At 47.5% G+C, this 22,023-nt stretch overlaps 1 protein-coding gene across 1 annotated transcript in view; it reads right to left on the bottom strand.

Moving 5' to 3' along the window:
* Rxfp2 (relaxin family peptide receptor 2) overlaps window positions 1-17,709 on the bottom strand; it is a 62,323-nt gene extending 44,614 nt beyond the window's left edge. Inside the window, exons 1-2 of the mRNA XM_032886638.1 lie at window positions 17,652-17,709; window positions 1,251-1,397 (exon numbers count right to left, since the gene is read on the bottom strand). Of these exons, the coding sequence (XP_032742529.1) occupies window positions 1,251-1,397; window positions 17,652-17,694 (190 nt within the window). The 5' untranslated portion in view covers window positions 17,695-17,709. The remainder of the gene's footprint in view (window positions 1-1,250; window positions 1,398-17,651) is intronic.
* Window positions 17,710-22,023: the final 4,314 nt, after the last annotated feature.

A 22,023-nucleotide genomic window follows, 5' to 3' on the forward strand; every position in this document is an offset into this window, starting at 1 on the left:
GCTGTGGGTGTGTCAGGGACAGGGTGGGCTGGGGGTGTGGGTGTCAGGGTGTCAGGAGGTAACACAGGACAGGAGGAGGGGCTGTGGGTGTCAGGGGTAGGACAGGAGTGGGCTGTGGGTGTCAGGGTAGGACAGGAGTGGGCTGTGGGTGTCAGTAGGACAGGAGTGGGCTGTGGGTGTCAGGGTAGGACAGGAGTGCGCTGTGGGTGTCAGGACAGGAGTGGGCTGTGGTGGGTGTCAGGGTAGGACAGGAGTGGGCTGTGTCAGGGTAGTTTTCCATCTAAGGCAAGGGTGCTCTCGAGTACCCAGGGGGAGAGCAGGTTATAGACAGAGGCTTGGCCCTGCAGACGTGGCCCACTCAGATGCTGGCTGGCCAGCGCTGAGGAGAGCTGCTGCCTTGTGTGCAGACTGGAAGGGCTGAGTCTCAGCGTTGACGGCGACTGACTTCACACATCAGCCTCAGCTTGGCCTGGGGGTCCTGGGTACTGAACTGGGCTGCTTTCTCACACTCCCTACACTTGTCAACTCCGCTCAAGTCAAGTGGCCTTTTCAGTTCATTCCACTCAGCCTCGGAGCCTGTGACTGGAATTCTGTGCCACAGAATGTCCTCCTTCCCGACCTCCCTCCTGCCTTCCTTTCTTCCTCCTTCCTTCTCCCCCTTTTATTTTGTTCTCACTCAAGTCAATTCACTTTAATTAAGGTTTTCCTTAAAATGATTTTCCGAGATGCTATCCATCTCTTTGAAATTCACGGTCCTTCTCTCCCTGGGTTTGCCCTATGCACTGCACTATTGTTTCCTCAGTTCGTGTTGTCCTGGGAGCTCCAAGGTCAGGCTCCTCTCGATTCTCCCTCATTTCTGTGAGCCCAGGGTGTCCCAGCACTGTGAGCAGGTCCTGGCCCGTAGCCGACGCTCAAGGTCAGTCTGCACGGTCATTTAATTCTCCAGGTGAGCCCAGTGACAGTTTACAGACATTCTCACAGCTGAGCAAAGTTATTGGCTACAAGGAAGCCTCTTAAAATTGAATTATGAGAACCAAAGTAGAATTTAGAATGTCATTTCGATTTTTTATGGGACCATCTCTCTGGTTTTAGCAAGCTCTGGGTCTTTTAACAGTCGGGTCATTGGCCGGAATGCCATGGGCGGTGGTTATTAGATCCCCTCCCGGTTCCCCTCACTCACTGGCTGACCTGCGGTGTGGTGGTTTGGAGGAGCACATGCAGGGAGGTCGGTGTAGTAGGGGAGGACTCACCACAGTTGTCCTCATCCGCACCGTTCCCGCAATCATCCACGCCGTCGCAGTGAAAGGCTCGGGGTAAGCACTTGGTGAGATTCCCACAGGGGAAATACCCTTTTGGGCACAGAGGAGCCACCATATTGCTGCCAGCCAGTGTGAAATCTACAGGAAAGATGAGAGGGCAGACTCAAAAACCTTACGTTAAGGAACCAAACGTGGAGCCGGAGAGGTGGCTCAGTGGTTAGGAGCACTGACTGCTCTTCCAGAGGTCCTGAGTTCAATTCCCAGCAACCACATGGTGGCTCACAGCCATCTGTAATGGGATCTGATGCCCTCTTCTGGTGTGTCTGAAGACGGCGACAGTGTACTCACATACACAAAATAAACAAGTTTGTTTTTTTTTTTTTTTTTTTTTTTTTAAATCAGGAAAGAAAGAAACCAAACATGATTGTGGCTAGGACTTGCTGGCATCGTCCTGTGGTTACAACTCTATGAGCCAATTCGCCTGGGGCCGTTCTTAGAATACAAATATGGAATAACATCGTAAGTGAGCACAATCAAACACCAGCCATACCATGGTTTGAATCTTCACGTAAGAGAGGTAATGGCAAAGAAAGCCGAAGGGGTTGACTGACTGTTGCATGGAATCAGGGATGGATTTCCAGCTTGAGTCAGAAGGCTACAACCACATTTAAATGGGAACAAAGAAATGGATTTATGCTGTTATTAAGTTTTTCATAAGAAAAATGTAAGGTGACTTAGTACACATCCCATTTAATGGGATTTAAATGGGAGCTCGGGAGAGAGATCCTAACCTTCATTAACGTAAGAGCGACCACCCTAGCAGTAGCTCTCATGTTAGGAAGGTACCGAGCACCAGCACTCTGCTGGGTAGTTATCTCAGTTACTCCTCTCCACCTAGAGAGACTCGGATGGGACCATATCGTCCTGCATGTCTTAGCATCTTGCTCCGGGGCTGTCTCCTAGGTGACTTGGGTAAAGTTTGATTCTACCTTCTGATGTCAGAGGCTACTAGTAACCATTCTGAAATATGCCTTCCCAAGAGTAGAAGCCATCTATGAAGACATTAAAAATAATCTCCCTGGGAAGAGGGCATAACACACGAACAAGTGTTGAACCCAAGTCTAGTTGGACAGAGGGGTGCAGAAGGAAGTCCAGTGACCTTCTACAAGGCCACATACCAGGAAACAGGGTTCATGAAACAACCCCAGACATTCAGATCTAGTAAGCACGCGTCCAAGTGAAAGAGCGTGCTTTCCAGCAGAAACAGACACACTCTTTGCAAACTGACTAATACAATTCTGGAAGTCTTGAGGGCAAGTTGAAACTTTACAGATTTGTTTTATATTAGTTCTTTGAGAAGGCTGTTCAGCCCCCCTCCCCCAAGGTTTTTTTTTTTTCTTTTTTCTTTTTTTTTCATTTAAACCCACGGAGTCCAGTTTGTGCTGCTGGTGTAGCCTTGGGAGATTTCAAGGAGAAGAGACAGAATGAAACCATATAAAGGGTGAAGAGGTTGGGGGATAAAGGGGAAGGCTTATGTGGGGTGTGGGGTAGGAGGGCAGGGGAGAGGAGGGAGGGGTACAGGTAGGGAAGCTAGCACTTGAAGGCGTTTCACAAAGACACCTTCTGCCCCAGTACACACAGACACACACACATAAAGAGGGTCAATGCTCGATTACACCCTATCACAGAGCTACAGTGTCCCACCAGACACTGCAGGCTAACACATACACCTTCCCACACTTAGAGAGCAAGAGGACTCTGAAATGGCTAGTTTATTAGGACCTCCCGTTGAAGGGATGTGGAGAGGTGTTGGCCAGGTGTGCCTAATGATGACTCACCGCCATGACCAGGAAGCTCCTTGGGTGAAGAGAACAATAGCTTTCCAATAGGCTTTAGCTGGGCCTGCCTTCACATAGTATCCCCTACTGTGTTGGGTATTTCCCAATTATCTCATTGTGCGCAGGTAATGCAGTAACTGACAAACTGCTCATCTGGTTAGACCCTTAGACCCAGGACAAGAGACTGAGGGGCATATTTTACACATCGAAGCAGTGCTGACCTCCAGGTTCTCCCAGCAGCCCTCAGTCCCTACCTGGCACACCCCGCCCCTAACTCTGAGTTTTCCAGCCCAGGGGCTGGACTGCGGTTCTCCTTATATGATCCAGACATTTTGGCCTCTTCTTCCCCTCTCCCCCTCTTCTTCTCCCTGCTCTGCGTGCATGCCTCCCCCCACCCCCACTCTCCCCATGGTGACTTTCCTGTCCTCAATCCTTGGGACCAGTGAACTTGCCTGAGAGAAGCTTCCCAATAAACCTGCCTTTAATATAATCTAATCTGGCTCAAACTGGCTCATTTCACTGGCAGAGAAATAACCTATCAGCGACCATTATGAAGATGCATTTATCTGTGTCTGGGGAAACATGGCCCTCTGGGCCCTCCAGTAGATGGTGCCTTTCAGAGAGCTTGCATCCCAGGAATGTTTTGGGAGACCTCCCTGCTGGTCTTTCTGTTCACAAAGGATGCGGGTGTTAACAGGCAGGTGTTGATAGAGCGTGGGCGCTCAGGCTGCCTGGCTTACAAGTGCACACTAAGCTGCCAAGGACGTCACTGGAGAAGACAGTTGGATTATGTGAGCTTTAAGCTCATTAGTCGGGATGATCCCCAGAGAGGGAGAAAGTGCACAAAAGCAGGGCAGCCGATCTTCCCCAGGGACAGTGATGTCATCGAGCACTCCCCGAGGCTCTCCCAGATGCATCTTCTGGAACTTTCCTGGTGGAGGAGGCCAATCTGGAGTGTGACCCAATAATGTCCGGTGGGGGTGGGGTGAGGGTGTCAAATCCGGGAGGGACAAGAGAAGTGGAGGAGAGAGCTGACCACAAGTGTCTCCAACTGCTGATTGTATCTGTCAGGATATTTCCCACTCAGTGATGGCATCTTCCAGGGACATTTCAAGCATAAATGGGATATGAAAGCGAAATAATGACTGAACTCAGATCCTTCCCCTTTGTCCTCTGTCTCCGTTATGTCTGGTATCACTTGGTGCTCAATTATCTTTAAAAAAAATAAATAAATAAACTCCCATAGGAGCTGAGAAAGGAAAGAGTCCCTTTCAAAATTTGACCTTGGGAATGCTGTGGGATCCCCTTTCGATTCTGAGTGAATAAAATTCAGGGTCCTGTGTGCTGTACTTACCATCCTCCCGCATAAACATGAGATTTAAATAATAATTAAGAGTCCTGGCAGTGTTTGGGCACACGCCAAGGGAGACCCACTGGCCATCTGTGGGAGACGCACTCTGCAGCCTGGGGCTCCTGCCATCGCTGGCTGAAGTAGAGCGAGGCAGTTTTACCGAAACTCGGGGTAGGGGGGGTATAAAATGGAAGTTGCCAACAACAAAGCAAAGCTGGTGGCTTCCAGAGGTTTCCATGGGACCCCTTTGGCTGAGTTCCAGCAGTGGGGAGATCTGGGCTCTACGGTCAAGGTCCCTCCTGTCCCCAGTCAGTACTCCAGACAAGGCTGTGCACTGGTATGATGTGAGAGCCCTGCAGCTGCCCTTCAGAGGAGCCAGCTGGAGCGCTGCCCAAGGCGCTTTGAGTTGCCAGTCAACACTTCCTGGGCTCCTGAGAGGGGATGTGTGAGAAGGACCTCTTAGGTTTGCCATGTAAAAATCACTAAAGACGGCGGTCAGGCCCGTTTTGATTTTCAGACAACAGTAGTGCTGACTGGAACTGAGGAACCAGCCAGCCTCCATCTTCGGCTTAAAAGCCATCTTAATAGTAAAGACACTCTAAGTTCATTCCTGTTTATGATTAAACCTCTGTTTCTCAAGGATTGGCCTGTGCCCCGCCTGTATCCTTAACGACACATGGTTCTGTCCCACCTGTTCCAGGCATGGCAATCATGTCTTTGTTTCAAAGGGCTGACAATAACCACTTTGCAACCCTACCTTTCAAAAGGTTATATGGCTACCTTGATACGATACCTGCTGTTACGGCTACCTTGTTATGACACCCGTTGTTATGGCTACCTTGTTATTCCCACCTTAAAATTATGTCTTTGTTTCAGGCTATTAAGACTAACTTGTTATGTTTATGTTTGTTCCTATAACTCCACCTATTTTGCACCCCCAAATCTTCCATTTAGAACCCTCCTACCCCACCCCACCTCCCCAGCTATAAAAGCCTTGTGTTCCTCACATCTGATGCTGACCTCTCAAATCCTGCTTTGGGGAAGGCAGCCCATGAAGTGAATAAAAAAGCTTGTTTTAATGAATTTGGTCATGATGATTTGGGTCGGTGGTCTTTCTTCTCCCGTCTTTGGGGTTAATGGTCCCCACACACCAGCGTGTTCCAGAGAGGGCATTCCACAGAGGTGACTGGCTGAGGAGACCATTTCCTAGGTGACCCGTATGGGGCTGCTCACCTCAGTGAAGATGAAGAATGTTGGTATTCTGTCTAAGCTCCACCCCAACAGCTACTTGGCAGCAGCCAGGTATGCTCCGCCCCACAGTTGCCTGGCAACAGCCAGCTGTGCCTGACACTGTAAAAGGGGTTGCTTGCCTCCCTCCTCCTCTTGTTCCCTCTTACCCCGACTTCTCCCTTCTTCCCCCCTCTTGCTCTTTCTTCTTCGATGCTCTGGCCCCTTTCCCCACCGGCCCCCCTCCAAGTGCCCATGGCCGGCCCCTTTCCTCTCTTTTCCTCTCATTAAAACCCCTCCTCGTGGAACCATGGTGTTTGGGTGTCTTCTGTCCAAGCACGGGTCGAGATTCGAAACCCTAACAAAGATGACGCTGTCACTGAAGAAGGTCATATAGCAGACAGAGCCTCAGCTATGCACTTGAGAGTTAACCACTGGGACACCCAGGAAATGTTAACTGGGCCATGTCGGTTGCCAGTCAACAAGACAGCACCGCGGGTCTCCCCTGGGTGCTCTGAGTGGGATGCAAAGGCTCTACAGGCAGTTTGCATGTGATTGGTCCGTTTTCTGGAAGCTCTTCTACGTCTGGCTAGTCAGAGCATCTCTAAACACATCCTTTAGAGCCCAGGCTAACCACAAGCATGCAATGCTCCTGCCGTAGTAGCCTGGAGTGCTGCAATCACAAACCCGACATCATGCCTGCCCGGCTGTGTTCTGGTGTTTAAGATATCCATCTTGTTCAGTGTGATTAGAGAGTCTTTCTGAAAGTTGCCCAAGACTGAGAAACTCAGAGAATGCCTAGTGAGTGGGTGAAGGACGGAGGGGCAGGGCTGAGTGTGCGGTGACAGGCTAGATGAATCCCTGACATGGGCAACACTGGGAAGAGAGAGGATTGACCCCTTGCTCCTCAAATTCTGAGTCATGGATTCTCCTGTCTCAGAGAACCTTCATGGACGGCTCTTCTTCAGGTGGGGGATTCTTCCAAATCCCATCAGTTTACAACTTCCTCCGCACCCAGGGTTCCTGACACGCACCTGATCAGGATGCTCCTCGCCCAGGTGCAGGATACCCCTCACATAGGCTGCCTACGCTGAGCCATGTGGAGGCCCCATGGTCATCCAGGGTCAGGGAGGATGCCTGGAGGGTGAGGGCTCCTACCTGCTCACGGTAATGTCTCCCGAGCCTACACTCAGCCCCAGCATCTCAGATGCTCTCTGCATTAAGTACAGCCCTTCTGTCCTGCGTTTCTGTATCTTCTCCGTGTCACAGCCCCCCTCCACATTAGTCTTATCCAGCTGGTTCTCAGAGACATAGCTTAGAGAGAGAGTGTTTGTCTGGTGAGGTCCAGGTTCAATCACCACATCACAACACGTACATGTGTGCCTGTGTGATACATACACACACACAGATACAAACGCACATGTGTCCATGCGTGAATAGGCACACACAATGCAGACACATGCACATAATACACACATGGGCACACATGCACAAATGTGCACACACACATGTAAGCACACACACATGCAGGCACACACAGACACACACAGGTACACACACATGCACACACAGACCCATAAACATACACACACATGTAGGCACACACACAGGCATACACACATGCACACACAGACCTATGAACATACATACATGTAGACACACACACATGCATACACACGCATACATACCTCTCTCTCTCTCTCTCTCTCTCTCTCTCTCACACACACACACACACACACACACACACACACACACACACACCACAAACAAACCAGAAAACAATCAGGCCTCATATTAAAGACAAGTTAACAAACCAAATGCTGTTATGTCCAGTTAGTTACCTTTGGGGCTGAGACGCAGTCTTCTCCCCTTTAAAAGGACATTTCTCAGAAGAAGCCATTGTCACCACCTGTCCCCTTTCCCTCATCACCTGCAGTGTCCAGCGTTGGCCTGTAACTCTATCTGAGTTCCCACCAAGACCAATGTTGGTCTGACTGCTGCCCGTCCCCGGTTCTCCCTTTGAAGATAAAATCTCGCGGTGTAGCTCTGCCTAGCCTGGAACTTACTCCGTCAACCAGGACGACTTTGAACTCACAGCAATCCTCCTGCCTCTGCCATCCAAGTGCTGTGTTTAAAGATGTGTGCCTAATCCCCTCTGCTACCTCATTGGTCCCCTTGAAGGGTCTGACAAATCCCACCTTCACCAGACAAGAGGCTTCCTTCCCTGGCTCCGTGGTTCCTCACTGCCCTTCTACACTTCCGCTTCCGCAGTTCCTCTATGCTCTGCTATTACAGGAGACTGCTGGCCTGCCCTCAGGGACCTAGGGACGCTTATGTTTACATCATGACCTGCCAGCCAGGTGCGACAGGTGTGTGCTGCTTATAAAAGGACCTATCTGGCACTCAGCAGCTCTCTCTCTCTCTCTCTCTCTCTCTCTCTCTCTCTCTCTCTCTCTCACACACACACACACACACACACACCCCACCCTCTCCCTCTCGCTCTCCCTCCCACCCCTCAGCATCCCTTCCCCCATCTGTTCTCTGACCTGCTTTTCTCGGCCCTCATGGCTCTGCTCCTGTCTGTCTGCCTGTCTACATACCTCTACCCCTTCCCAGGTCCTCACTCCCCCAACAGACCCCTTTCACACCAGGTCTGTTGCGTGGCTTAATTACTCAGGGGTCCACCTTGACATGGGCCCGCCAATGGTACCCCCTCACCATTGAAGTCAATCCTTCCAAAGGGTTGCATCTGTTTTCCGAGACTCTAGCATTCATGTTTAGGGGCCGGTTGGGAGTTCCTCCCTGACAGCAGGGCTTCGGAACACAGTGTTTGCGATGTTGTGTGAGAAAACAGTCTGGAAATGGCTGAAACCCTCGGAGAGGTCAGGCCTCTCGGTGTAACGCAGACATAGTCCCCTCATTTGTCACTTGCCTATGACTTCGCTGTCAAGACGGGGGTACAGGGGGTGGAACTCCTGGACCCTGGCATCCAAGTAACTCTACAAACAGAACGTAAACAATCAACTTGCTTTAAATCTGTAAAGTCGTAGCTTGCCGCATGATAGGCTTCCCAAGGCAAGGATGCTTGCTACTGCTGGTTCAATATTAAACCGGAACCCTCACCTAATAGCGGTAATCAAGAGGCCGAGACAGTGTAATGAATACCAGAAGGGGCGTTACAAGTGTTGCTGTCTAAGGATGATGACTTTAAACCCGAATGTGCTAGAATAACAAGCTAATAGCGATAGAAGAAAGATTTCCCACACAGCCCGATAAATGGAAATAGTAAACAATTAGCAAGTGACCGGCCATTTTTCTTTACATCACCATCAGCCACATACTCAGGGATGGAGCCTAAAGCGCGTACAGCTGTGTATGTAAAGTGTATGCTCTCCTTGAGATAAACCAATGATGTGAATAAATGGTGGGAAAATGAAAGAAGTGCGAGCAGATAGAACGCAAGGGCTGGAAGACAGGGAGAAGCATTTAAAACGCGGTCTCCGGGGCATGACTCAGACGTTGCAAACACGATCGCCCAGCAGCTGTGGTTGCCTGCACTGGGCCTGCGTAAGACTGAGCCTGCGAGCAATCAATCATAGATTGGGGAGGGACGCCTGGGGCCCTACCTCTCCCAGCTGCACTGCTGGTTCTGGGGAGATCCTGCAGCAGGCAGGGTCATTGTTTCCAGTTATGCATCCAATGGGACCCACCCGGCTCCAGCAGATAGTACCAAGCCTGTGGTTTCCAGGGCTGGCCTGGGTTAAAACGCCATCCCACGAGACAAAAGGAAAGAGACTTGGAAGTGAGAAAGGGGGCTGTAGAGAGGAAGAAGGGCACCGGGTTCCTGGAACTGGCGTTAAGGGCGCCTGTGAGGCAGCGTGTAGATGCCGGTAACCAAACCCCGATTCTCTGGAAGAGTAGCAAGTGCTCTTAACCCCGGAGCCTTCTCTCCAGCCCTCCTTAGGATTTTCAAAGCAGTGATACACAATTTGGGGAGGCTACGGAGTCACGCAAGCCCTAATAGACTTCTGGGAATACCCACGAGAACGCCTGCTTTGGAAAACAGCATCTCACCATCTGCTGAACTTGAAGCTTTGCAAACTGTATGAATCACCAGGCTCTCTCTGAGTCTGCAGAAATGTGTGCAGAGTGCGCCGGAAGACAGCCCTCCGCCCCCACTCCCCATCCCACCCCTTCCTCCGGACCGTTCTCTAAAGCATCGCTCATTACATTCCCAAACTGGGAACGACCTAAATGTCTTTGAAAGAGAAGGTGTGTAAAAAATATCACGGGGATCCCTCAGTGGCATACTACACAGTCTGGAAAAGTGTCAAAGCAATTTCACTGGCTAAGCCTCCTTTACTTTCTCTGGCTATCTTGTCTCTTGTCAGGAAAACACTCCCGGAAGTGTGCCTTTTATGGTGGAAAAGCACTAAGATTTTTTTATGCCCCGTCCTTTGCATTGGGAATACATTTTGTTTTCCTTTCCCGCTTCCTCTTTATTTCGCGTTCATTTCTGGGAAAACCTCCCGAGCCTTCCAAGACTGTCACTGCAGATTACCGGTCTCCCTCCTCCCTCAAACAGCCTTTCTTGGCGATCCTCGCAGTGTTGGATTCTAGTTGATTTTGGTTTTGTTTTTGTTTTCGTTTTGTTTGTTTGTCTTTGTTTTTTGTTGTTTTTTCACACTGTGGGACCAGTCTTGTCTGATGGAAAGAAATTAATTATTCATTTTGACTGCTTCCATAGCAAGGAAAGTTCTCAATTCCTAGCATGTGACTCGTGTCTCAGAAGTTGTCATCCACACATGAAATACTCAGGACCAGGCAGATCTGTTTCTGTGAGCGAGGAACCAATAGCACAGTTCACACACGCAAGGAGGCAGACTGACCCCAGCATCTGTGACCCCCGGTGCTGTCAGCAAGGATGATCTTAGCTTTTATTACAGCAAGAGCAGCACTTGGAAGAGGAAAGGCGAGACTGCTGTCAAGGAAATGGCTTCACTAAGGAAGTCCAGCTTTCCGTGAGCTCCCCAAGACCCTGATCTTCCTGCCTTCAGTTTTATATCAAGCCATCTTACCCTAGGCAGGAGTCACTCGTTTGCATCCTTGGAAGAGAACCTGGCTTCCGGGTTTTAAAATATCTCACTCACTTACAACATAAAAGGGAGTTGGGTGTAGAAATAGCTACAGCAGGAGGTACATTGTTTGTTTATTTGTTTGTTTGCTTTTTGTGTTTTGACTATTTGATTAAGACAAAGACTCGGAGAATCTGTGAGCGGGAGGTAGGAGCTGCACTTCAGTGGCAGAGTGGACAGAGCCCTGGGTGCAAACCCAGGCCACGCTTTCCCCCTTAAACAAGAGTCGGAGTTACAAGCAGTCGCCAAGCAGACGTTCTCTAAGACACAACGAAAGAGGTGTAGGTGAGGAATGACAGGGACAGGGACTGAGGCACCAAAGCCCCTCTGCTAGCCATCTGGAATGACATGATTAATTTCTTCTGTAGCATCAGAATGACAATTAACATTAAGGCTGTCATGTAGGTAAAACTTGCATAAAGTTTTGAATTACTACCCGTTAAAAGGCTGTGTACTGTTAGCACGGGGCTAGCAATTCCTTTGTCAAATATTTGTCTCTATTACCTCCAAATTAAAAAGACAAAACGATTTACAAATAGAATTAATACGATGAATGATCCAGGTTAATTCAATTAGCCATCCAGATATACACAGATTATATAATGAAATATATAATGATTACCATATTCTTTTTTTTTTAAGTTGACTTGGGGGTGAAGAGCTGGCTCAGTGGTTAAGGGGATTGGTTGCTTTTCCAGAGGACCTGGGTTTGGCTTCTGGCACCCACATATCGGCTCACAACCACCTGTAACTCCAGGTACATAGGATCTGGCGCCCTCTTTTGGCTACTGTGGAAACTGCATGCACAGGACATACATGCCGATAAAACACCCTTGTATATAAAATAAATAAAGTTAATTTTAAAATTTGAAAGCAGCACATTGCGACATGCTCGCACACATCAGGAATCTGATCTACGGTATACGCACAACAGAACCATCTAGTGTGTTTCTTTACTGTGTAGCATCTCAGGCCCCTCCCACACCACAGGTCTATTTCTTTAATGTCATCCCTGGTAGTTATTAAATGGCGGTGATAACTCCAGTGCTGTGGATACTGAGCAGCTGGGATTATCTGGTGCGCTGAGAGTCAAAGTAAGAGTCGCAGCTACGATTTCACATTGATCAGCTGACCCTGAGTCAGTCTCCTTGTTAGAATGCCACCTGTCTATCCAGTCTCTCGGCACCATACAGCTCTTTACTCCGTGACTTCCCAGCTCTGTTGTGTGTACCCTCTCGTGTTTCCTCCTTGATACAGCACAAACTCAGCAATCAAAATTAAGAGTGCCGGCTATTTTTGCAGAGGTCTTGGGTTTGGTTCCCAGCACTCACATGATGGCTCACAACCGTCTGTAACTTCAGTTCTAAGGGATCTGGTGACCTCTTCTGGCCTCTGTGGTGTCTTCAGATTCTGAGAAAAGCACCCCACTCCACCGTGGGCAAATCCCACATATGCTTATTACGTAGTTTTCCCAAAAAAGCCAAACCTTCTGTGGCGTTTTAGCCTGGACCTCAACGATAGCTTGGGGCAGCTGAGTGCAGCCACTCTGAGCGAGCCAGGAAAGAGCCTCTCTGACTGACCACCCAAAGTGGTGATCTCAATAGAACCCTTTGCTCACAGCCAGCAGGAGAGCAATGGAGAGGACATGGGGAAGGGGATGGATCATCCACGAGACAAAATGTCTGCACTGTTAGAACGAGCGAGGGCTCAGTCTGCCTAGGAGCCCACTTGTAGAGGGTCAAAAACAGGAAAGAAAATTTAGGGCCACGCACAAGGAGAATTTATATTGGGAGAAATGGGGAATAAGACAGCTTTAAGAAGTCGTTCAAAATCCAAATCCTTAAAGTCCTCAATGAGTAGAGGCTGGGGAGGTGGGTCAGTGGTAAAAAGCACTGACTGCTCTTCCAGATGATGTGAGTTCGAGTCCCAGCACCTGCATGGGACTGTAACTCCAGACTCCAAGGGATCTGATTCCCTTTTCTGGCCTCCGCGGTAGCGCTACACCACATTCAGGTAAAACAGATGCAGTACCCAAAACATGCCAGAAGAGGGCATCAGATTCCTTCTAGAACGAGTTACTGATGGTTGTGAGACACCATGTGGGTGTTGGGAACTGAACCCAGGTCCTCTGCAAGAGCCACCTGTGCTCTAAACCAGAGCCATCTCTTTAGCTCCATTGTGCATACATACATGTTTATGTACACATTTTATTAATTCTAGAAAGCTCACGAATACACAGTATTTCCTGCTGAATAAAGCAAAATTTTATAGTCAAGTGGACTAGTGTTCTACAGCAAAAATTAGTGCGTTTCTTTTTACAATACATGTTTAAAGGAGTCTAAATTGTCCCTGACTGATTTAAACTAAACTTGTAGAAGAATTTGTTCAAACTTCATTTTCAGAGCCTCCTATATTTCAGAATTGGGACAAATCACTGTAGACCTTAAGAAGAGAGCTTGCTGGGGCTGAGGTATTAAAATAGACGGTACAATGAATATTTGGTTCGGTTTGAGTTTTGTGGCCCCCCCCCCGGTCCGATCCCTCCCCCACCCCCACCCACCACACACAGAATCTTACTGATGACTGTTGGCTAGGCCAGGAGTTGAGGGGCAGCCACCGCTCCAGAAAGGAAATCCGAGCTAATAGGAAACAGAAAGCTATAGGAAGTCCTTCAGGGGGCACGGGCGGGGGTAGGGAAGCCCAGCAAAGGCAGGAGGTGGCGAGAGGACTATTCGAAGAAGGGTCTTGCTGAAAGATAAAATGGATCCCCAAGTGGGAACGCAGCCGCAGATGTGGACAACCTTGATGGAGCAGCTTTGCGACTTAGGGCGGGATGAGACAGGATCAGCAGATTGCTGAGCCCTAGGGACGGATGTAACAAGAGGACTGAAAAACACAGACGTGGACACCCAGGAAGATTTCAGAGGAAGGAGACCGGGAAGACAGCTGAGAGCTCGGCTAGGATGTAGACGAAGTGGGACACGGGAGCCGCGCAAAGGGGACCGCACAGGAAGTGAACCTGTGCAGCAGTCCCCAAATGCCTAACACACCACGTGACCCGTGCTGTAGGCAGCAGAGTGTGCCCCTTCTGTTCTGGCGATTTCTATCAAGCTCCTCCCTCCCTGGCTTCTTCTCAGCCTCTAGCAACCGTTACTCATTATTACACATTCAGGTAGATTCTTTAGACCGCCTACGTTGACGCATGCGTATTATACTTTTTGTTCTGCCTGGGAGATAGGTGCTCACGCACTCCAAGCGTGAGGAGACGTGTAAGACAGGGAACTGTAAATGATCCTGCTTTGATGGGTGCACCCCGGACTCCTCACACGGACTCCTACTGATGGGCACAGCCATCGCATGCCAGTAAGAAGTAAGACTGAGGCCAACAAAAAGGCCTCTGGAGGACTTGCCTGTGAAGAAATGAAAAATGTACGCCAAGGGTTTGTTCTGATTTGAACATTGCGTCGCGGGCACATACGGATGCCTCACAATTTTTACAAGGCAGTTAAAAAAAGGTGAAGTCACAGTGAAAGCAAAAAGCAAACAAGCACAGCAAAGGCAGACTAGACTAGGAGCAGGGACGAAGGGAGCAGGAGTCACCACCAGGAACAGAGGCGAGAAGCCAAGGTAAAGACTGGAGGTCAGGAAGGCAGGGAAGAAAAGAAGGCTGGAATTCTGTCGGTTATCAACCCAGCTAATGTAAGCTCTTTCTAGTGTTAGCCTTTCGAAAGGCTCTTTGTCACGGGAAAGCTAAATCAATTGTTTTTGGAGGACATTTTCTATATTCAGAACCCTCCTAGGTCTCTGTCTCCTCTGAAAGCCATGAGAAATTAACAGACTGGAAATTAAGCACACAGAAAAAAAAAATGTTTCCACTCGATTACCCTGCCCCACCATACCTCCACTAGCGTTTCCCCTGTAAAACAAACACATTGATTCTGCTTAATTAGCAAGTCCCACATTTACTGAATAAATAAAATGCAGAGTCGGGGGGATGCTGGCTCATTCTAAAAGCTGCATGAATTTTTGATTGCATAACTACCTGGCCCCACATAATTTGTTACTAGCTGAATTTTATTTGAGACTGCATTTTTTAAAAGATTTGAAAAGCACACAGTTTTTCAATATTAGCTTGCTGGCTAATTATTAGCGTCCTAGTTTTGTGTCTTGGGTTCGAGTGGAAGGTGTTCTGAACGCCTCTACTGTAGCTGGCTGTGCTTCCTCGCGTGCCCCTGCAGCGGGATATGCAGAGTTAGCGCCTCTGGAGGACACACACCTGGGAATGCTTTGACTTTGGGGGTCCCAGCTCACTCACCCCAAGCAGGCTCTGTTTTTGCCTCAAGCGAGCAGACCTATTTTTCCATTACTGGCGAGAAAGGATTTCAAGAGGACTGGATTGAAGTACAATTGATTTTCACAGCTAGGCACAGCATGGATGCCGTTGTGTGAAATTAAAATGTAGTTGGAGACGCTTTTCTGTAGTCTTAGCAAAGAAGTTAAATGACCCATAGTTTGGAAAGCACTCCCTTAAGGCCTAGGTGCAACTTGGCCACTAGGGGGCACTCAAACACTGCTCACTGCAGAATGGCGCCAGGGCTGGGCTTCCTATATTGATCAGATTTATTAAAGAATAGCAAAAGACTTGAGGATATAGCCGTTGGAAGTTGTCAAGCAGGGTTCTCCGTACTTGATACTTTAATTTTCTACCTAAGTGAACCGTTTGAGTTTAACTGTTTTGAGTTAACACTGATTCTATCCATTCACTAAAAGTCTTCTTAGGGTGGTTTAGGGCCAGTTAGCAGCGATCCAGAGTGAATTAATTAATGATACATTGCAGACGTCATGAGAGATGTCAGGATGTGTTGGCTGTCGTTGTCGGCCAATGTATCAAGACAGTAAATATCATTTACTTCTTAAGCCCTTGAGTGACCGTGGCCCAAAGAGAAAACAATCAATTGTGTGCCTTTAACTGCCGTAAAAAATGACCGACCCAGACTTAACCACAGAAAGTAATTTTTATTCTGAGGAAAAAAAAATAATAATGGCCTTTGTTCGGTCATAACGAAGAGCATTACTATTTTAACTGTCAAGAACTGTATGAGAAGACGCGAAAGCTTTGGCCATTAAGAAACAAATAATTACGATTTCATAAGACATCAGTGCTGACTTACACTTCTGAAGTGAATTATTGTAAATGTAATGGTTCAAAATGAGAGAAAGTGGCGCAAACTTAGAAAATAAAACAGAGAGGAGAATTAGAATTAATCAATGAACTATTTTTAAGGTTCAAGGGATAAATTTGAAATCAGGCACTGCAAAAAATCCAGTGATCTTTTTAAATTTTTTTTCTCTTCCTCTCCCACTTCTCTGAGCCCGGTGTGCTACAAGAAACCATGCGCTGTCACTTCCAAGTGATTTGGGGGTCAGAAGGGCCAGTGCAGGCCTCCTCAAGGGCACAGAGTGATTAATTTGGTGAGTGGTGGTTAGAATTTGCAGCATCTTTTAAAAGAGCCCGCGGACTCTTTAAATCACTCGTTCTTAACCAGCCTCCAAAATTGAATCTAAAGGCTTCTGCCTTTAGATCTTCAATCGAATCCTGTTTCTAAAGCCCTGGTTTCCTGAGAGAAGGATTTACCAATTCTCTTTAGAGAATAGGTCTGAATGCAGAAGTTAGAACACTAAATCAAAACTCGACTGGGTACCTCGGGGTGGGTAAGGCCTTTGCTACAAAGTTTCAGTGTCCTTACAAGTTCAAAAGAAAAGTCTAAACGTTAAAAATCTTTTGGTAGTTGTCCTTAAATCCTGGATCTTATGCTCAGAAGTTACATTTGTTTGTCCTAAGTGGTGCCTTTTACTTAGATGAAAACTGCCCATTCATAACTCATTTAATTAAATTGAATTATTTTTTAAGGAGGCTAATGATAATTTCAAGTTCTAATATTTGTTCTGGAAAGTTTGACAGAACAGCTATGAAGTAACTGAATACATTTTGAACCAAAGCAATACTGAGTTTGTTCCTGTGCCCTGGGAAGAGACGAGAAGCATCTAAACTTGTGGCAAAATTAGGTTTTTACTTTAGTTGTTCACAGCACTAAAGCATTAAGGTCACCGACGGGGAAGTGAGCACTTCTCACCAACTTTCTAAATCCTAGAGCAGGTAAGAGAGTGATATAAAAATACATATTATACCAGTTATATTTTAATAACTGGTTTACATAAGTGAACTCTTAGAGTTTTTTTTTTTCTTTTTTCTTTTTTTCGGGGCTGGGGACCAAACCCAGGACCTTGTGCTTCCTAGGCAAGTGCTCTACCACTGAGCCAAATCCCCAACCCCCTTAGAGTCTTTTGGATTTCCTTGGGGTTTGTGGTCCTCAGTATAGAGTAACCGGAACAAACAAATATACAAAAAACAAAAACAAAACAAAAAACCCAGCAACTCCAAAACCCCATAACCACTAACAATTAATTACATGCACTTTATGGGCCTATTCAAACAGGTTGGGTTTATCCAAACTCATCTTTTAGTTCATGAATGTCCCTTGCTCTGGGAAGCACCTTTCCTCTGCTAGAATTGATATGCCAACACTGATCTTCAAAATACAACCCATCCTTAGTTTTAAGGATATTAAAAAGTCCCGTTTCTGGGAGATACATACTGCATTTAAAAGCTGCTGGGTTCTTTGGCGCTCCAGACAATTAACAGTCACTTCAGGGGATGCACGGCGGGACGCCTATCCTTCAAACACCGCACTGGGTCTGTGGTAAACACCCCAGAACTACATAACGATTTTCTAATCTCCGGGAACCATAGTCATTTATAGTGAGAAAGTGGCAGCCTTACCTTTGACCTCCGTCAGAAGGACGACATGAAGTAGAAGCCACATTGCAGCCGGCGTGAGCTAGAGAGGTGTCCAGTGTCAGAGGAAAGACCTGTAGATTTGCAGCACTGAGCTTGTGGACCTGTCCTCCTTGCTGCTCAGAGGGAGTTTTGACAGAGTCTGGTGCCTCCCATGCGTCTGAGCATGCTCAGCTGAACCCTCCCTGGCATGAAGGGACACCGACCGACCGACGCTTGTCACTAGGGAGCCTGCTTCTTTTTCCGTCCTTCCCTTTCTCTTGCTTCACGTTATTTTCAAAGTTGAGTTCTGTTTCTGGACATTACACTCATCACAGTGTGAGAAGGGCAATTGAAGTAGCTCTCCAGCCTTATTGATAAGCAATATTTTAATAGCTTCATGTTTTTGCCTTAAAGCACCTGGAGTGGTTTGCACCCATTGTTAGTGTAAACATAGGACAAATTCCAGAGTGTGGAGGAGAAACAAGTCCTCACAGATGCACACATGGAGAACTGTACAAAGGGCCATACTGAGAGGTTTCCAGGGGACATTCAGCAAGATGGTAAGAGTTCCCAGGGTGGCCTTGTGTTCCTCAGATGAAGCATTCGCCTAGTCCTTTGAACTTTACTTACTTTCCCCACAATCCCGATCTCGTTTTAAAGCACAGAACTCCCCCCATCGCATGAAGTTCGGAATCCCACATCTACTCCAAGCCACCTGTGACTTTTTCCCTCACACCCCAAAGACAGCTTTTTAACCAGCCAGCTTTGTGTAAGCCACAGTAGGGACTTCAGTTGATCCCAGTGTGATCCTAAAGAATGTTCCAGAAAGACAGGTGGGATTTCCTTGTCAGAGTACAGACTTATTTTCCCACTAACTGGGAAGCGTCCGGGGAGAAAGGCTCTGAGTGCTCGCCTCAGAGCGGAGGGTTTGGGAGCCGAGAGAACCACTGTTGCTTGCAGTGACTGGCTGCTGGCAGCTGGGGCCAGCCTCGCCCCGTCTTTCCTTCCAGCTTTGGCTAGGATAAGAATTCAAACGGAGTTAGAGATATAAAATATTTTATTTATCACGTAATGAAGCTGGTTCTCCTGCCTTTTCAGAAGTGAGTTAAATTTCCTCCGATGCTCCTCCTTGATCCAGACCAAAGGAGGAGGCAGTGGAATCAAACATGAAATACGTGAAGGTCCCCTGTTATGTTTAAAGAAACTTTCGTTGCTGTTAGTCTCTGAACTTGAGGTCTTTGAAGATAACCTCCTCCCCGCTGCAGTCCCCCCAAACAAACAAACGACAACAACAAAACCCCTCTGTGACTTAAAAAAAAAAAAACAAAACAAACAAAACCCCCACCATGCGATTAAATGACCCTATATTTGTGTTCTGCCAAGATGACGGATGCTGACACCTGGGGTTAAAGTTTAAAGCATAAATTTTAAAATGCAACTAAGCACCACTAATTGGCCACCACAAGGCGGTATTTGAAGTTTAAATATATTTTCCGCAAGGATGGCCTCAGAGAAAGAAAACGGTGTCTAGACTTCAAAGCATCTGGTCTTGAATTCTGCATTAATATCAGGCCCAAGCTTAATATCTTCTGAAATTGCAAAAGCCAATTCATCTTTTCCCACCAGGGCGGCTCAAAGTTAATCTTTGAAATGTTAGCCCCAGAAGAGTCCAAATTCAATAACTATAAATAGTAATTAAGAACTCCCCCAGCTCATCATTGATGTTTGAAGGCAGAAAACCCAAGCCTGCGGATGTGTTCGTGGTTAACACATTTTATCTGCCAGGCATCCTGGGTGCACGTCTGGCCTTTGACCTGGAACGGGAGGGGCTGAAATGCACTCAGGGCGATGATGTACTCGGTCAGGCATGGCCGAGTGAATTCAGTCTCTCACCGGAGAGGTGGACTCAGCATGGAGATGCCAGGGCTCGCTGCACGCAGAGCTAGAACGGGACACTTGGCAAATTGGTTCAGAGGCGTACACGTGTACTTCATCGATCTTGTCTTGAATCAACTCACTTTCTGCTGTTACAATCTCCAGTCGGCAGCGCCTGGACCTTTTGATGAATACGACAAGACCTCATGTAAACACATGACTTATTATCCACTCCAATTCACTGGGGTTCTTACTAATGGAGGGGAGTTTATGTTCTGAAAATTTGGGGACCTGATTCTGTCTGAACAGGGAGTCTGTGTCCCCTATAAAATGCAGTAATTTTTATATATGTTGTTGAGATCGCTATTAAACAGGAGAGTCAATCCCCTCTCTTTGAGACGCTTTCCTGATCAAATGAGCTGTACCTTGATGTCTTTTGATCACCCTCGCCCCTTCATTATTCTTCCCCCCTTCTCACTTTTCAGTAATTCTTTGAGAATTCTGTACAGTGTACTTCGGTCACTCACACCCCCTTACACCAACTCCTCGAAGACGCACATCCCAAGCCTGTGTCCTCGTTTTGATTTTAAATCCAAGTCCAGCGCGTGCCGCCGTGCACCCTTGAGTGTGTGGCCAGCCACCGGAGCATGCTTGACCTAAGCAGGGCCACACCACTAAAGAAAACCGGCTTCTTTCTGCCAGTATCTGTCGACTGCCCACCGTTCCTTAGTGGACTTGGTGGACTCCGCTCTTCTTGCCGGGACTTTGGCTTCTCTATGGCTTAAGAACGTCCCGCTGTCTTGGTCTGCTACATTTTCCTTATCCATTCACCTGCTGCTGGGCCTTTAGGCTGAGCATCTCTGTTGTAATCTGACCTCAGTTCTTCTGAGTCTGTCCTCGGAGAGGGAGGGGGTGGCCAGTGCGCTGCTTGGTTTCACCAACTCACGGAACCATTTGGAAGCAGCCAGATTGAAAGGGTGTGAGGAAGGAAGATGGCTGCTGTCTGCTTGCTTGGTCTGTCCTTCCTCTCTCTGTGTAGGTGTGCTGCTTTACTTTCCAGGCTTCCATCCCTGACTAAGGATCGGTGGCTCTCCGAGTGGTCTGTCTGTCTGTCTGTGTGTCTCTGTCTCTGTCTCTCTGTCTTTCCTTCTGTCTCTGTTCTGTCTCTCTCTTCCTCCCTCCCTGTCTCTCTTTCTCTTCCCATTTCTGTGTCTCTGTCTGTCTGTCTCCCCCTTCCTCCAGGTCCTCCCTATGTAGTCATGGCTGGCTTCTTGCTTTTGGAGAGCCTGCCTCTGCCTCCTGAGTGCTAGGATTAAAGGTATACATCACTGCTCCTGGGCTGGTGTGTGTGTGTGTGTGTGTGTGTGTGTGTGTGTGTGTGTGTGTGTGTGTGTGTGTGTTGTGCTGTTTGTTTGTTTGACGATATGGCTAATTCGGGATCTCAATGTGGTTTTGATTTGCATCCTGCTAGTGACTAGACGACATCAAGGACTTCCTCGGCTCTACAATGGCTGTTAAACAGTCTCCGATGCTTTGGTTTCAAACCATCCAAATCTCGATTGATTTTGGTGAAAAGTGCAGCCAGGCAGGCACTTTTTTCTCTTGTTTGTTGAGAAGCTGTTCTACTTAGTCCGAATCGTTCATTACAGAGAGACTGCAATGTTCTGCCATTGAAGACAAAAACATTTCAGCCAGGGGAGACAGCGTAGCTGTTAAAAGCCCTGGCTGCTCTTACAGAGGACCTGGATTCAAATCCCAGCATCCCATGGCAGCCCCCAACCATTTGAAACCCAGGGTTCTGATACTGTCCCTAACCTCTGAGGTCACACACACACACACACACACACACACACACACACACACACACACAAACACACACACACACGGTGCATGCACATACATTCAGGGAAAATACTCACATATAAAATAAATCAATTTGAAACCAGACAAAAACAAATTAATAGAAAAGGACATCTTTCCTTGTGGTTAGTGGAAGATGAATCCCTCCATCTAAATTTAAAATTACAAATACAACTTACCTAACTATGCTCGGAAAAGTTTGATTTTAATATCAGTTCAGAATTATGTGATGACTGTATTGTTGGTTGGCCATAATAGTCGCTATCTTGCCAGACTTTTCCTTCTTTTTTTCTTTCTTTCTTTTCTTCTGTTTTCTTTTTTTGCCTGAGACAGGATTTTTTTCAGTAGCCCTGGTTGTCCTGGAAGGTGCTCTCTAGACCAGAGATCTGCCTGCCTCCTCCATTAAAGGCAAGAGAGGCACCAGCCCCCAGCAAGCCACACTGTGTTTCAATCAAGGCAGTTACTAAATTCCCTCCTACAGTCAGTGCTCTGTGGCTGCAAAGACACACCGTGACCAAGGCAATTTGTATAAAAGAAAGTATTTCATTGGGGTCTGGCTTACAGTTTCAGAGGTTTAGCTCATTATCGTCATGGTGAGTAACATTGCGGCATGCATGACATGAAAGAGAGAGAGAGAGAG

Source organism: Rattus rattus, chromosome 16 (assembly GCF_011064425.1).
Source record: "Rattus rattus isolate New Zealand chromosome 16, Rrattus_CSIRO_v1, whole genome shotgun sequence".
NCBI lineage: Eukaryota > Metazoa > Chordata > Mammalia > Rodentia > Muridae > Rattus > Rattus rattus.